Raw genomic sequence first — 18638 nt, 5'->3', positions numbered from 1 at the left:
TAAAACAAAAAAAAATTTTTTATTCGGATTTAATAGAAATGTAAATATTGCATTTGTTTTCATGACAAAAGATGAAGAAAATTTTTCTAAATTATCTCTTAATTCGTCAAGAAGGTTCCAGATATACCATTTGCTAAAAAGTTTATGCATGTATCTATATATATAAGGTGATAGTACGCACAATTCTTATCAGATCTTAATAAAATTTTATCGACTTCTTTTTTATGACCAGCTTAATCCAGTTCAAAGGTGGTCAGAATCGGGTAATTAGTTTAAAAAAGCTGAGTAACATTGACCCGCGAAAAAATACCCGGAAACCAAAATACCCACGACAAAATACCCGCTACCAAAATATCTATGAATAAGATATTAATAGATGTAGAATATCTTAAAAAATCGAAAAGATAATTAAATAATTGTGTGAAATTAACGATATGTGATCAAATTTAGTAAAATAATAGACAAACTTGCAATGGTCCACGGGTTTTGTGTGTGTGTAATTACTGAAATATATTAATGCACACGCGTGCAATAGTACGTGCCCTTTTTTCAAGCGTTTTGTTTATGTAAATACCAAAATATGTAAATGCACCCGTTTGTAATATTTTTAGATTATTTTACCATTGAGCCATTTTTTTTTTAGAAATATTTTGTCATGTAGATATATTGTTTAAAAATATTTCGTCATAGGGATATTTTGTCTGGTAATATTAACGCATGTCACCCCTCAAAAGGACCGCGGGTAATTCAATTTATGAGTATATTATCAAGTAATATATGTATTCGAAATCATAAATACATTTATTAATAACGTAAAAGATTTCAATTTGCGGGTATTTTGTCGCGGGTGTTCTGTCGGGGATGTTTTGGGTTGCGGGTATTTTGTCACGGATATTTTGGCATTAGGTCAATTCTCGTGTTACCGTTTAAAAATGTTGTCTGTTTCAAAATTTTTCAAACAACAAAAAATTCTACTTCTATACTTGTTCTTTCTTTTATCAAAAATGTCTATTTCATTTGTATTTCCTATTAAATATAAAAAATGATAATAACGAAAATCAGTGATAATCGACTTAACAAAATAACAACAACAAAAAAATTTTAATCTGATTGTAGATGAGTTGTAACCGCGAATTTTAACGATCGTAATTCATGTTTCGATGTAGCTCTGGTACCAGGATATAAATTATATCTCGCTACTATCCTTCGGTCTACAATCTAATATATATATATATATATATATATATATATATATACAACTACATAGACAAAACTACATATATGTATAACTAGCAGTACGCTACCATAATCAAGAATTACACAGACAGTATAATTGACCTAACCACAGTGCCCAGTAACTCGAGGTCCACTCGCTCTCTACTCTCTCCGCAACATTTACTACATCCTCTCTCATTCTCTTTCTCTACACTCATACTCAAGTAACAAATATATATACATATACATGTAAATATACATATATATAGTGTGTGGACTTGTTATATGCAAAAAGGGTGACAGGTGTACCCACGTCGAACAACGCACCTGCCCACAACCCACTCATTTCACTTTATTCCCATCCTATTCATTTGAATTGTTTCAATTTTGGGCTTCGCATTCCAACTAACATCACCATTCTATAATCGTGTTACATTACACTTCACACACGTCTATTTATTTTTATTTACCTTTTTTTATACTGCATACTCATTTTTCACAAGATTTATACGATAATTGCTGACTAAAAAAATTTACATACAAAAATAAAATAAATCAGAGGAAATTTAAACACCGGAAATTTACTGAAAATGTGTAGTTTAAGTTACTTTTTTTATTTTTTTATATTTTACGTAGAGTAATTAATAATTATTAATTATACACTGATTTAGTACTAGGATGTTGTGTAATAAACACTTGAGAATTAATAGCAATTTCTAAATTTAATAAATCGAAGCCTGACTTCTCGTTCACTTTTTTTCTAAATTAGAAAGTACTAAATTATAGACTTTTGTTTTAACTCATAATAAATTTTTAAAACTCTTTTAAGTATATCTATTTTATTAAAATTTAATATTTAAATTTTAAATAGCCTAAAAAATTAATGATTATTTTTTCAAAATGTTTATAAAAAGTATTTTTCAAAATTTCCTACACACAATAATTTTATGAATTCGTTTTTTCCTAAAATTTTTTCATTTTCTTCTGCTAAATGATTTTCACATTACTCAATTTTCTGTGTTTTTTGGTTAAAAAAAAAAAAAAAAAACCAAAAAAAATGCACCTAATTATTTAATCCAATAAAAAAAAAATTATTTATTGTTAAAAATTTTCCTTGAAACTTCAATCAGAGACTTGAAGTTGTTTATAAGTTGTATCAATCAGAAATATCAAACATAAATATGATTACCATATCAAAAAAATCCATGTGGGATTGCATGGGAACTCATAGGAATCCATACAGGAAAGTATGGATTTATTTAAGAATCCATTGGAATTAAGAGTGTATGGATTTATATAAGAATCCATATAGGAAACTGTGGGTACTTGGATTCCCATGTAAGAACTTGGGTATATGGATTTTTTTGTAGGAAATTCATATAGGAATCTGGGTTTCTTTATAAGTAATTTCTATAGAATCCGGGGTATCTGAATTTCTATGTCTATCGTCTATTGATACGCGGATATTAAAAAAAGAACAGATTAATATTCTATTGGCAGAATACTTTTTAACCAAAAATTACATACAAGATTCTCATATGGATTTGGCATGGTGTTGATTCTCATAGAAACCAATGTGAAAATCTATACCGAGATCTATGCTGGATTCCTATAGGAAAGCTCATGAGAATCCATCCGAAAACGCCCACATAAGAATCTAGACTGGATTCCAATATGGATTTTTTTGATAGGGTATAAATTAACTTCTTTATATACTTTATTTTTGCCTTACTTAAAATTTTAAAGTTATAAATATCATAACAATTAAAATCGTAATGTATTCCATTTTATTCCATTGAATAATTTTATTCCATTTATTTCACGTATTTTTAAAAGTCTCATTGTATTTCCATTAAAAATTATGCTTTCATTTTTATAATTATATAAAAAATCAATATTCATGTAAAATTAATAATTTCCGTTAAATTCCCATGACAATTATCCTTGAAAATCGAAAAAAAAAATTTTAATTGTGTTCGCACACTGTCAAAAACGCTGGAGCGAGTCCAGGCGGTATGGGTGTTGAAATTTTCGGTGTTAAAATAACACCTCTGATGGTGCAAATATTTTTTACCGGTGTTAAAAAAATTTCCCTGTGTTAAAATATTTTTCGGTGTTGAAAATATTTTATTTTGTGAATATTTCTACTTACCAGATCACTACAGTTAATTAGTGTTTTTATTAATTAATTAAATTATTGGTGATTGAAATGGCGGGCGTAAAATTGTGTAATTTTTAAGTAAATTACGTATAACAAATAATTATTTAAATAAGTACATAGTAAAATTAAAATTTCTTTCAGATAATATTCATTAAATTTTTATATTTTTTTATATGTAATACATTTTTTTCTTCTAATTTCTATCCGTGGAATTTTTTTACACCGATTTAACACCGGTGTTATTTCACGTTAACACCGCGCGGTGTTAAATTGAGCCCATTTCTAACACCGCTCTTTTTGCAGTGTAATAAAAAAAATTTTAATTTTCATCATCAAAATATCTGCCATTCTTTATCCAAAAAAGTAATTAACTTCTGGTAAATTAAAAATGTAGAAACAGTAACTTCTCTTTTTATTTATTTTTGCGACCATCTTTGACACATTTGAAAAGCTTCATTAGTCGAGCATTGAGTTTCTGGCAGCTGTACTACTCTATTTCTTTGTACGATTTCCTCAATGAAAATCCAGTTCTTTGTGTTATTATAAAATCTAGGCCAGACGTTTATTACTATTACCATTAATATTTTTTTATTTATATCTGTATTATACAAAGCATCGCTAAATATAATACATTCCACGTGAATCATAGTCTTCAAATAATCTCTCTTCTATAATTATTATAATTAGTATTTTTTTTTTAATTCTACAAGCAACAATTAAGTTAATTAATGCTAATGTAAGCAAAAAATATTGTCACGGGCTTAATACAAAGCTAAACAAAATAAAAACAAGAATAATAAACAAAAAAAAAAGGAAAATTCTGGTTTCATTTTTGTTAATGCAGAAGAATACAAGAAACAGTAATGTATATACCGGAAGATTGCAAAGCTGTGTAAATAATAGTGAATTTAATACTTTTTTTTTTTCGCTGTTGAATCTTTCAAATAGCAATGACTGTACAATAGCAATTGTACAAGGCTTTAAAAGTATATGTAGAGAAACGCAAGTAGATAAAATAAATAAAAATGAAATGAAAGAAGTAAAGGAAATTGTGTGAATCTTAAGGCTTATTCAAAGTCTATCTATGGAGTTATTGAAGCGCCGACTTTACTCGTACTTTATTTACTTGGCAAGTCAAAAAAAAAAAAAAATGTACAAAGTGAAAAGTGAAGAAATTGAATAAATATAACAAATTAAAAAAAACAACTAATGATAATAATAATAAAGTAAATTGCTTTTATTGGGTTTCAGTAATCTCGTTTATGTTTTGTTGAACAAGTAGTGAATAAAATAGTTTATTAATAATTTGTTAATTGTTAATTAAATAAAGTTGTGTGATCTTTAAATGATATTGGTCTTGAGAAGGAAAACTCATTAACAAGTCTTATTCTCTTATACTTCTTAGTTGATGATCTTTCTTTAGCGATAGTGAGGAATAACTGCTGGTATTATACTAAGATACTGGTTTTAGTTTTTGATTAAATCAACTTGCTGTTTTATTCTTTGCTACGTAAACTTTTATGTGTACACACTATTCAGAGGCAATTACGCCCACTGATATTGTTAAATTTTACTTATTTTTAATTTATAAATACTTGGAATAAAGTGAGACAAAATGCCTCTAAGGTTTTGATACAGAAGTGTATTTTTTTTTTTTTTTTTGAGTTTTGACTTTTTGAATGGTGACAGTACACGCAGAGAATTTTTTAGTAAAAATTACCCAAAAAGTTCGATACTGTGAGGACTCGTAGGAAATATCTAAATGTTTCCCATGCACATTGTAAAATGTAGGGGGGGGGGCAAAGTGGACCCCTCAAAATTTTCTATATGTCAATAAATTCGGACGGATAATAAGCTTATCGAAATTTCTTATAAAATGAGGGTTAGAAAAGATCATTAAAACTGTTCATTAAATATAATTTATTAAGAAAGTTAAAGATAATACACGAAGAGAATTTTTCGATAAAATTTACTCTGCAATTTGAAGTAAACTTGGATCGAAAACAAAATAAATACGGAAAGAATAAAAACAGATTCGTTTTGTTTTATTTTTTATTCTTTTTTATTTAAAAATTATTCGAAATTGGGTTTTTTTACCCCATAATTGAATACTATCTAGAAAAGGACGAGTAATTATTCATGCAGGCCCAGTTTTACTCACAATTAACGAGTAATATTTATTAGATAATTTTCCCTGTGTACAATTACGTTTTAAAGTTATATCGCAGCAGACTGTTAAAATGACTTTTATATTATTAAAATATAATTGTTTTATAGTTATTTGCAAATATCACACGTGTAAAGAATAACAAATATCAAATCCGAAATTTTTTGGAGGACTCACTTTGCCCCTAATTTTAGATTTTTCAATTTTAATGGACGCAGTATAATGAAGTAAAAATAAGTATCAAAGGTCTAAAAAGAAGTAAACACGTAAAAAAATTAATGATATTATAATTAATTTTCCTTAAGGGGCCCGCACTCTGCCCCCTTTCTCCTACTACTCGATAGCATGTAAATGAAGTGCAATTTTTACTAACAACCTAGTAAAAATTTAGTTGCTGGCTAGGTGTCCTTACAGTACCAAACTTTATGGGTAATTTTTACTCAATAATTATCTGCGTGTAGTTATTTTTTGTAATACTCAATAAAATATTCTAGTTACAAACTTCTGTTTGTACTTGAAATAATTATTTTCTGCATGTAATTCTAAAAAACAATTTATCAAAATTTTTTTAATAGTATTTTTAAAATTAATTTTTAGAGATGAAGTGATGATTTAATTTTTTTTTTTTAATTCAAAAATTATTGTTTCGAAAAGTTTTTGAAGTACGATCTCCTGTTTGTGGTCAAAATATTAATAATTTTTTATCTACAGTTTAAATAAATTTATCAAATTTTTTTAAATATTTTTTTTTTTTTTTTAATTAAAAAAATTCATAATTTAAAAAAATATTCCAACTAGACTTTTGCTTGTAGCCAAAATATTTGTCAAACTTTCGTCTAAAATTATTCAAAATACCACAACAATTTTTTTTAAATTTTAAAAGTCCATAAATTGGCTATCAAAATTACTTATCGATTAAAGTATAGCGTAAAAATTAAACACTTAAAATGAAGACCGCCAATAAAAAGTTATTGAGTGACCCATTTTATTAATAAACTGAGCACAATATTGTTCAGCAGTCGCTATTAAAAAATAGTCATTAATAAATAATAAAAAATTCCCGTATTTAAATTTGTTCATTTCCACGTTTCCGTCCGACTTTTTAAAGAACTAAATATATTTAATGTCACTTAAATTTATTTCATGCCCTCATGTAATATCTGCACCATAAAAATTTAAAGTTACATACAATATCATATAATTCTCGCTAACAGAGTACTTTAATGAATAAATTCTGTAATACGTACACAGAATTGGGAAGTTATGAATACCGCAGTGCTAACCGGTCGTCAAGTATCCCAAGCGATGAAGGTTTTCATCGTCAGCCAAGCGGGAACAGTTGCCGACGTAACACTGCAGTCATCCTGCCACTCCGAGGATGAAAGTGTACTCAAGGCAAGTGAGAATACAAGTAAATCTCTTTAAAAAACAGTATTTTAAATTCCTCTTTCTATTCACCATCACCACCACAATCACCCCTGCTATCATCATCATAATTCCAACAGAAACTTAAACTCAAACTTCTCATCCTCTTTATTCAGTAAGAAAATTAATTAAATATTGTGTTTCTGACATATCTAGGTTTCATCATCATGCAGCAGCGTCTACGTAGACGGTTCTGAAATACGAGGATCAAGTAATGCATCAGTGTTAGTTAAATATGGTACATATACTGGATTAGCACGATTCACAGTCTGGATGCCGGAATTTCCGCTCGAAGTAACTGTTACTGACTCACGTCTAAGTCAAATAAAAGGATGGAAAGTACCAGAGGGTCATCCAGTACAAAAAAATAAAAGAAGCTTAAATCAAACTGACATAACTTCCCTTAACATCAATAGCAACAATAAAAATAATAATAATAAAAGACGTAGACGAAGACGAACAAGTGTCTCGGGACTAGATACAATAGATAATGATGATGATGAGACTATTAATCATGATAATGAAGACGAAGAAGAGGAAGACAACGAAGAAGAGATTGATGACATTGAAGTTGAAAGATTTCGCGATGATAGATGGGACGCGGTTAATTCAATCGATCGTTCAATGCAAACTACCACGGCATGCCGTTTACGTTTTCAGCAGAGCCCCGTCGAAGTGCATGCACGGTTTCTGGCGGCCGGACATGACAGCGGACGTGAGTCGTATTTCGTTAACAGACGCACGTGGCTTAGGGTCACGGATCTAGTTGTTGGACTAGTTCGTGTTTCGGACCCGCGTATTGCAACTCTGCTCCAGGATCGAATTGTCCAGGGACGAGGGGTAGGCAGGACTGAGGTCCAAGTACTGTCGCCTATTACTGGACGTGTCATTGGCGCCAAAGAGATACGCGTGGGTAATGATCGGGTGTCTATTGCCCGTTTATCCGTTAAAGTTGTTTCGGGTCTTCAATTGACTATTAGCCCGGATACTGCCATTGAGAATGGATATGTCGCTGAAACATCTGTCACTAGACGTCTCACTGCTCAGTACCAGGTAATGTTTCATGCTAAAGTTGTTTATTTTATTTTTATTTTTTGTCTTATTTTTTTACGAGTCGGTTTATCGGTTTTTATTGCTAGTTGACTTAGTGTCTAGACCGAAGAGTAGAGATAAGTGAGAGAATGTCAAATAACATTAGTAAAGTTGCTTAAACTCATTTATTTAATTTATTTGTATTTAATTAGGGATATAAATTTAGGATTACTTTGTTATTGGAAATAAATTAGTGAGTTTGAGAACCTGTAACTCGGGTTAGAATTATCGTAACGGAATGGGGAAAAAGCCATTTTAAAGCTTAAGACTTTAGTTTAATGCTTTGATGATAATGGAGTCAGCTTTTTTTTTGTCTAAAAATAAAACAAAACTTTAATTTTCAAGAAGTCATTTTTGCTCATTTAGTAAATTAAAGGATTGACGTTGAGAAATGAAAAAAGAGGAAATTAAAGCTTAAGAAATAATCTTTTTATTAAATTTACTTTAAGAGATTACAAAATTTTTTACAATATATTTTGTGCATTAAATATATCATTAATTTATTTTTAATATTTTGTTAGTGTTGTTTATAAATATTAAAGTAGCAAAATTTTTTTTTTGTTTAATGACCTATAAAAAATTGAACCCCAGTTACAGTAACAAACTCAATACCTAAAATATGACCTACTAAATATATTTATGTAACTGTCATATAATAAACCGTAGATGAAAAATTTATTATTAATGAAAGAACTATATTTGAATTTACATCCAGCACATTGAATATTTACATATTTGTTAAGAAATATAAATGCGTTTAAATAACCATTTCAAACAGCGAGCACCGACGTGCATTTTTTATGTCATGTATTTTTGGAAGAAGTACAAGCTTCAAGTGTTTTAACATTTCCCAGATAAATTTTAGTCTGTGAACTGCAAACGAATTGATAATACTCTTTGCTGATTTATCTGAGATATTGAAATTGATTAAATGTTTAGTTTATTCTTTTAAATTATCTGATCTAGTTTAGGTTTAATTTGTCGGATTTATTAAACTAGTACTCGATCATCTTGTTAATACACACAACAAACTTTTCGTACACTGTAAAAAATTTTGAGTCCGCGGTGTGGTGTGAATGATTCGGTGTTAAAATTTTTAACACTGCCGGTGTTAAGGTGACACGATGTACGGTGTTAAATTTTGGACCGTGTGAATTAGAACGTCCACACCACCAATGGTGTAAATGTAAAAGTTATTTATTGAAAACTCTCGATTCTTGATTACTTGAACACTAAGTATTTAATTTTTATTTCAAAATAATCTAGATAAATAATAATAATTATATAGTGCAGCCTAATTGTTATTTGATAATTTTAAATGACAGATTATATCGTTGGACAAAATTTGATGTAGTAACACCGGACAGTGTAAACTCTATCAAAAAAACCCATGCGAGATTGCATGGGAATCCATAGGAATCTATATAGGAAAGTATGAATTTGTGTAAGAATCCATCCCTGCTAAAAAAATTCGATAGATTCGTATAGTTGTATGTATAAGGCCCTATCCTTAACTATAGCACTTCTCATAGAACTCATTCATTCTTATAAAATCTCTATGGAAATTTATGAGAATTTATTAGATTCTATGAGATTTTCTAAACAGGGATTGGAATTAATATAGGAGTGTATGGATTTATATAAGAATCCATGTAAGAAACCATGGGTATCTGGATTCCAATGTAGGGAATCCATATAGGGAACTGTGGGTACTTGGATTCCCATGTAGGAATTTGGGTATATGGATTTTTTTGTGGGAAATTCATATAGGAAACTGGGTTTCTTTATAAGTAATTTCTATAGAATCCGGGGTATCTAAATTTCTATGTCTATCGTCTATTGATACGCGGATATTAATAAAAGAATAGATTAATATTCTATTGACAGGATACTTTTTAACCAAGAATTGATTAATTGACGCTCTTTACATTAATTTTTTCAATAAGTTATTGATTTATTAATTAACTCAAGAAGTATTCCATCTTTATAGAAATTGCAAATAATTTTAATGAAACACTAAATTAGGAATCGTACAAAGGTACTCGTTCTCCGAAGAACATCGTTCTCCAAGAAAGCTTATGAAAACACATACGCTTTTTATGGTATTTGTATTAATAACGTGACGCTTTTTGATAGTTTTCCTTATTCCCAATTCATAAAAGACATAGTGCAGATTCCCATGAAAAATCATTATAAACATCCACATAGGAATCTATACTAGGTTCCCATATGGATTTGGCATGGTGTGGATTCTCATAGGAACCCATATAAGAATCTATATCGAGGTCTATGCTGGATCCCAATAGAAAACCATATGGGAATCCATCCAAAAACGCCACGTGGGAACCCACATAGGAATCAAGGCTGGATTCTCATTTGGATTTTTTTTATAAGGAAAAGAAAATCATCATACCGTGTTAAAAGTACACCGCTTGATATTTCACACCTAGCAAACCGTATAAAGTCTTCGGGGACCATTTTCACCCCAAAAATTTTTTACAGTGTAATGATCTGTACACACAGTTTTTATGTTCGCTAAAAATTTACTTTAAAACATTAAACGTTGATATTATTTGAATCAGAATGACTTAGATAAGACAAGTTGACAGTTCAAGAAAGATTGAACACTAAAAAAAATATTTATAAATTATTTTAAATAAATAAAAATTCACCACAAGCTTCATGGATTGGTTATTATTTTTTGCTTTTTAAATTTCGTTATTGTTGAATTTATTTTCAAATATGTATGTACTGCAGGAATATATAATAATTAGTTATTGACATCAAAGTGTATTATTATTTTGTTATATTATTATAGTGATCGTAATTAAAATATATATTATTCTTTGATTTACATTCGGGATATTTTCAATTGAATGCTAGTACCGAGTATTTTTCCATGATCTGCTAATGGTGCATTCGATTTATTTATTTTAAACATCAATAACAATTAAATATTTCCATAATATTTAATTGAACTTGAGTTATTTGTTACTTAAAATCTTGATAAATTCGTATGAAAATTAAAAATCGTGCTCGTATTTTACTTAGTAATTTTTTTTAACCCAATGACTTTTTACTCCGGTGGAAAGTGATTGGGTATTGGGTATTTTTTATCTTATAGAATTGAATTTATATAATGTTATGGCTAAATTGAATTTATAACTTTTAGGAAGGACTTCTAGATATAGATATCGAATTCTCGGATTCAATGAAAACTCCATTGCGAGAAATAGCCGTAAGTGATTATCATCTGACGGTAGAGAGTTTAGACCCCGAGGTAGTGGCATTCGCACCGATGGTCGCATCGCACCATCCGCGAGTGATAGCAGTCGGAGAAGGTCACGGAGATCTGCTGAGAGTAACTCTGCAGTTAGCAGAGGCATGCAGGATGTCAGGAGCGAACGCCGGCAGGAGAGCTAAAGGATCAAGGGCAAATAACAACGGACAAGGTGGTGCTCAAGCATTGGCTACTGCGACGGCGAACGTTGAGGTTGATTTTGCGTCTAGCGACCTTCCGCATCGACCGGAATTCGTCCAGAACGACGGTGGGGGTATGGTTCAAGGTGGCTCCTCTCACCACCACCGCGAGCGAAAAACAGGACGCGAGGTTGCTCCTGATTTGCATGACATACTCATTGGTAACTACCAATTTATTCATTCATTCATTGATTGTTGACTTATTTATTTATAAACTAAAAGCTAAATAAATAATTTTAAATCTTTTATATCAGAAATCAATAATCAATAACCTGCAATTGATTAATTCTTTAGGTGGCGTAGGTGGTGTAGGAGTACGTCATCACAATGCCAGCCACATGACACCTTTAGAAATAGGAATGTATGTTCTGCTAGCAGCATTTGGATTTGCTATTCTCGTGTTCGTAATTTCATGCGTCGTGTACGCCAGTAAATTCAAACCCCATCAATCGGATTCACCATTACCAAGCATCCCAATGTTAGGAGCTGTCAGGGCACGAGCTGCGGCAGCCAGCCAACAATTGGCATCAGCTCGTAGACCTCGTGAGTCGACGACCAATGCACATGATTGGGTATGGCTTGGTAGGGCAACACTTGAACGAGCTGCTTGTGCTCCTCAACAGGTATTTAAACTTTTAACTCAGACATTGCTTCTTCGTGATCGACTTTACACAAAGGTACATATATACATATATATATACATATATGTGCATATATATAGATAGATAGATACAGATACTGTTGAACTGGAAGTTAAAGATAGAGGGTAAAGCAATTGTATGTCGTGACTGTTGAATTTTTGGCGTATTGCCCATCTTCACGAGTCATTAGTGGTGACTTTAACTGATGTTCTTTACTATATATATTTTATTTATCGACCACTAAACCATTGTTACTATTTAAATTAAGATTGAGATTGTTTTTGTAATTTTTTTTTTTGTTGTTGACGTTATTTCAGGTACGAGTGACAAACAACCCACTGGCAGGTGAAGTTGACGATGATGCCGGTGATTTAGGTACCAGCTTTGATAATCCAAATCATATTGAACTCCCAGCGGCGGGAAATCGTGTCACTGTTACGCCAATTGATACCACTACCTACTGCAAACGTGACAGAGTACGTAATTATATGCAGAAAAATGATGCAGCTAAGACACAAATTTTGGATGGTCCTGTTACATCTTCTACACGCAATGGGTAAGTAGGTTATTTTATTTTATTTCCGAGAAAAAGACAGTGGGTTATTTATTTTTATTTTATTATGTATGGAAGTAGATCAGCAAATGTATCAACCAACATGATACCATTTTGTGAAAATTTCCTTTAAAGATTTAAAACTATTTTTGAAAATTTCTCTCGAATTATTCAAGCATAAATTACTTCTGTGATTTTATTAAAAAATATAATAGATTGAGGATCTAAAATATGTAAATCCATAAAAAATAAACTTAGATCATGACCCTGAAGTTAGCAGGCAATTAAAAATTTTCGGATTTTTTTTTTTTAACAAATCAATTAAAAAAAAAATAATAAGAATATGCACATGTAGGAAATTTTAAAAACTACAGGTGCATTTTTTTTAAATATTTTTTTTTTTAATTTATCGTTTAAAAAAATTCAAAAATTAGACGTCGACTAACTTCAGTCTCATACTTGAATTTTGTATTACAAAATATAAAAAAATGGCTAATCTAATTCTCAAAAACGTTTCATGAAATTTGATTCTTCGGTTTTGTAAAATTACTCTCATACTTGCCGACTAAATCCAATTCATCTGTAATAACTTGACCCCATATTGCTAAGATCATTACAACAGAAATATTGTTCCGTATAAAGTTAATTACATAAAAATTTTACGAGTGTGAATGTAGCAGACATCAGACAAAATTAAAATTATAAATAAATTGAGTAAATAATTAATAAAATAACATTTTTAAAAAATACGCATTTAAAAATTAATAAGAGCATTTTTATAAATATTACTTTTATAATTATTTACTCTGTTTATTTATAATTTAAAATTTCTCTGATGTCTGCTACATTCATACTTGTAAAATTTTTAACTTGTAATAAGAAAATTTTACTTATGATTTTTGCAATAATCTACCAAATTGCTAGAATTTTTACTCTAGATAATCAATAACGCTCTGAAATGTAGTATTTCAACTCAAGTTACTTATTAACTCGATTTTACAAAAAGTATCATCCCAGATAATTAATTTGTGTCTACAATTTTTTTGATTTTATGATTTAAAAAAATGTTTTTAACCCTCGACTACTCAATATACATTTTTTAATTACTAAGGAAGCATATGGTATAAAAATTCACAAATCAATTTTTAGTGGGTTGACACGTTATTGCTTATCTTCGCCCATATATATAAATATAAAAATTTTCATTAAATTTGCACGCTGATAGAAAGATTTTATTAAAAATTTACCAAGTGAAATAATAAATAACAACGATGTTCTAAGATAAATTTTAAAAAAATATAAAAACAACTAGTCCAATAACGATTGATAATAAATATACAGTATACTGAGAAAAAAAAAATACTTTTATCAAGAACATTTACTAGATACAAGAACATATATTCTTACTAATTTTCAAGAATTCAAGTAAAGCTATTCTTTTGTTTACTCATATAATAAAAAAAATTAATTTGATGCTCTTTTCTCAAGAAATTGATAATTAGTAATAATAAAATAAATATTTTAAACGGATTTCTTGAACTAAGAAATTCTTGTTTGGAAAATAGTATTTCTTTTTCTCAGTGTGCAATCAATATTTTTATAAATTTGTACCAGCCGATTTAAAACAGCAGAACGAATCTCTCAAATAGTTCAAATTGTCAGAGTATTTGTTTACAATTTCAAGTAATAATGATCTCGACACATAACTTAACGTTATGTTTGATTAGACAACTAATTCTGTAGACAATGTACTTCTAAGTCCAGTTTTGGAAATATTGAAGTTATTCTATTTTTAAATTTCTGGAAGTCTATCAAGTTATTGATCTAATATAAAAAAAAAAACAAAGTTCAAAGTTCAAAGTCGGTGAGCTTATTGTAAAATCCCAGTATGTTGAAAAATTTATATTGATCTTCTATATTATTATTGAAACCTCTAGAGAGTGGCCACTGCTCCATTTTTGGATATTTAATACTTTATTTCAATTAATGAAAAAGTATAAAAAAAAACTTCCATTGTGTGATAAAAGTATCTTCGGACATATTTAAATAATTGATTATATCATTCCGTATTTAACGGATGATTTTGTTTCAATTTTTTAAATGTTCAAAACTGGCCCTGGAATGACCAAAAATGGTACCTCTACCCTAGAATATAAACCACCAAATTGACAAATTTAGTATGAATAACCTCAAGTCTATCTTGCTGATATTTTTGGTGAGGGTAACAAACAGGCATCCCCTACTCCAGAATGAGCTTTGCTCGATATAAAAATACCGTTTTTATTATTTTTAATAAACAGATTTATTTTAAATAAATCTTTTATTTAAAATAAATCTTTTAAATTTTATGAATTATTTAATTAAATAAAAAAAAATTTTCAACACTCAATGATCATATATTTTATGTATTATAAATATTTATTTACGGAAAATATTAATCTATTGGTAGCTGACGAATATTTATTAATATTTAAAAAATTTTATATTTATCGAACGTATTATTTGTTTTGATTACATTTTTTTTGATATTCACATAATAAATCGCTACACAATACCCACAGCTTCATAATCCATAAATTAATGATTGGACGATATATATCAATTAGACAAAAATATGCTGCACATAACAAATTCCCAAAATATTCGTACATCATTGAAAATGACCTATAATATAGTGAATGATACCAAGTATATTCTATTCATGCGTAAAGAATGTTCACTGTTGACCTAAATGATCATATCAAAGCTCATCAATCGATTTTCCCAGGCACAAAAAAAATTTGTCGAGTTGGATATAAATAATTTTGTTGAACCCAAAAAAATTAATGTGACTTAAGGGAAAACGCCACCGGACCTGTTTCTCACACTCGGAAAAATAAACAGGACTATCTTTGTTGCACTTGTAGAATAAATGAGAATTGTTTTAAAATTTCTCCAAGACTAATTAGAATTTTTGAAAACACGAAATATTTAACCCTCTGTTCAGGTTTCAAAAAACGCTAAAGACTCTATTTTTTTTCAGTCTTCATCCGTGAATTAAATTGAATCGACAATCGGTTAACGTTACCTACTAATAATAGTTTTAAATGCATAAATAATAAAATATATTGTATTCTGTATTTTTATAATAACCAATAATAATTATTTATGTTATCGTAATAACAAATATTGAACCATGTGGGGCACAAACTTTATGATAAATATGATAAATTTATCATAGTTAGTTCGAATTAAGAAGTTATCGAGTCACATATATTAAATTTCTGTATTACTTTAACTTTTCAGCGGTCTGAATTAAAATTTATTGACTTTTAGTAAATATTTATTAAACTCAACAAATTCACATCAAATAATCAATTTATTAATTATTAATAAATATTTATTTAATCATTTCCGTAAATAAATAATTTATTCAGCATCAATAAATCTTTCTATCAGTGGCCTATCAAGCAAATATTAAAAATTCAAGCATTAATATTAAATAATTTTTTTCAAACTAATATTCAATACTAACTATATACGATTTATTTATTTTCATTATTTCATAATGTGATTTATCACCAGAAAATTACACCAGATTTCTGTCTTTACAATCTTTTTTAATCACTGCGTAATTTATTGTAATCGAATTATTGGTTTAATAAATATCGTCAACGAAACATTTGAAAAATTACTTTTTTCGTAATTTTTCTCGGATATTTCACAGCTCGTCAGTCTGATCTGATTCAAGACTCCTTTAACTCTTTATCTAAATTTCTTATATTTATTTCTGTCTGAATCCATGCGTTTCATTAAGAATAATCATACACCGAAAAAAAAGGATTCTTAATACAAAAAATTTTTACTCACTCCAAGAAAATTTTTACTTGGCCCAAGAAATTATTTGCATTATAAATTGAAAACAAAAATTTTCTTGGGACGAAAAAAAAAATTTAGAGGCTTGAAATAAATTTCTTGCGCCAATAAATTTTTTTCAGTCCTAAGAAAATTTTTGTCTTCAATTCATAATACAAAATATTTCTTGCTCCAAGAAATCCTTTTTTTCTGTGTAACTAAAAATTTGAGAATTGCTTGTTTTTTTTAATTATTTTCAATTTTTTTTATTTTCATAGATCAATACAAGACATAACTTTTTTTAAACCCAAAGAACACAAAAATTTTTCCGAGCTCAAGAGCTTGAACAAACCGCGGAAAATGACCCATTAAATTAAATCATAATTTTCAAATAGAAAAATAATAAATTTTTTTTTTTCTCATTCTTTTTCATCTAAATTTTTAACATAAAATTGTAATTTAAAAATTTAATTTTACAGAAATGAGGTCAAAGATGTCCCTCCACCATTACCACCTCACGGTATCACATCACCAGCATCAGTTCCCGCATCCTCAGGAGCAGGAGTAACGGACCTAGCAAATAACAATGAAGATTACAAGCCGCCAGTACCACCTCATAGAAACACTGGAGTGACAGCGCGTCTGCCAGAGACACCAAAGAAGCATCAGCATCGTAATCATCACGCAAACCATCGGCATGTAAAGCATCACCATCACCACCATCATCCAAAGACTCACAGCACGAAGCCCAGCGCTAATCCCGTATCAAAGAACGAAGAGGCCCAGACTATAGACGACGAGGAGTTTGTCGAGCTGAAAAAAGTAAACGAGGAGAAACCTAAAGAAATAATCCCTCGCGAAATAAAACGCGCGACAATTGTCGGGAATCCAATGTTCTCGTCTAACTTATCCAGCTCTTCCTCATCCAGTTCGTCGTCCACAGTCTCAAATCAAGAGTTGAATGAAACGATGGCTTCGCTAGTAGAAACACCGGCCCTAGATGACCTTAATCTTGGTATGGATTACAATCAAATCATGCAGTATTTTGATAACTTGAAGGAATCGAATGCCTAGGTAACAGCCCGGCTGCACGATTTAGTTGACTGGGCAAAGTCTATTTAATATCCAAGACGTTATCTGTCAGGTGCAGCCACTAATCCTTCTTAAGATTTTACTTTTTCCATCTTACACACGTATATATATTAATATAAATATATACTTGTATTAAATTCGTGTGTGTATACGTGGAACATTAATCCTAGTCGGCTTTAATCGATACAAACTCACGTCGACTTAGTGCTACGTTATGTGGATAAGTGTGCGGTTTTTTTTTTTTTTTTCCAAAGAATATGTTACGTTTTACATATTCACAGCCATAAATTATACAAATATGTATCCTTACATTTTGTATACATATATATACATATATATGGGTAGGTAAATCGTGTAGTGTATCATGTATGTGTGTATATGTGTATATAAATGTATGACAATGTATTCTAGTCAGCTTTATAGCAGCACGTAAATTAATGCGTATGCTAAATTATAAAATAACTTTAACCCTTTACTGGTACAATTGCTAATTAATGTATTGTATATTTATATTTATTGTTTGTCAGCTTGTTTATTTATTTATTTTTTTTTTTTGTTTTTGTTTTTGTTAATTCATCCTTGACTGAAATCAATAGAATGGATGGAATATTTTTATTTATTTATAAAAAAAAACTAAAATCGCTGGAAAAATTAATTAATTTTTTTTTTTTATTTTAATAATTACTTTTATCAAGTAATTAGTAAAGATTTTTAATAAGCTTTTGTATATTTATTTGAATTATGATAAACTCAGGATTGAAAAAAAAGTATCTATAGTTTTTTAGAAATAATTCATCACGTATTGAAATTATGAAAAAATTTTTTGATCAGAAATTGTAGAGAATTAAACTCTCTACGAAAAATATTTCAAACTTTTTTTTGTATATTGATTTCTTTTAAAAATATATGACGTCAAACATTTTAAATAATAGCAGGAAAAAGTTTAAAAAAATTATTTATTGTTTTTTGATGATAACT

General features: G+C 29.1%; 1 protein-coding gene across 2 annotated transcripts in view; it reads left to right on the top strand.

The window, feature by feature from the left end:
- Positions 1-18300, top strand: part of LOC130674460 (transmembrane protein 132E) — a 77879-nt gene extending 59579 nt beyond the window's left edge. For both annotated transcript variants that reach the window (XM_057479796.1, XM_057479795.1), the window contains exons 5-10: positions 6795-6938; positions 7125-8021; positions 11233-11701; positions 11835-12163; positions 12499-12737; positions 17048-18300. In XM_057479796.1, coding sequence (XP_057335779.1) covers positions 6795-6938; positions 7125-8021; positions 11233-11701; positions 11835-12163; positions 12499-12737; positions 17048-17642 — 2673 coding nt within the window. In that variant the 3' untranslated portion in view covers positions 17643-18300. The remainder of the gene's footprint in view (positions 1-6794; positions 6939-7124; positions 8022-11232; positions 11702-11834; positions 12164-12498; positions 12738-17047) is intronic.
- Positions 18301-18638: the final 338 nt, after the last annotated feature.

Source organism: Microplitis mediator, chromosome 9 (genome assembly GCF_029852145.1).
Source record: "Microplitis mediator isolate UGA2020A chromosome 9, iyMicMedi2.1, whole genome shotgun sequence".
Taxonomy (NCBI): Eukaryota; Metazoa; Arthropoda; class Insecta; order Hymenoptera; family Braconidae; genus Microplitis; species Microplitis mediator.
The sequence above is the reverse complement of the archived record's forward strand: the minus strand, read 5'-3'. Positions and strand labels throughout refer to the sequence as shown.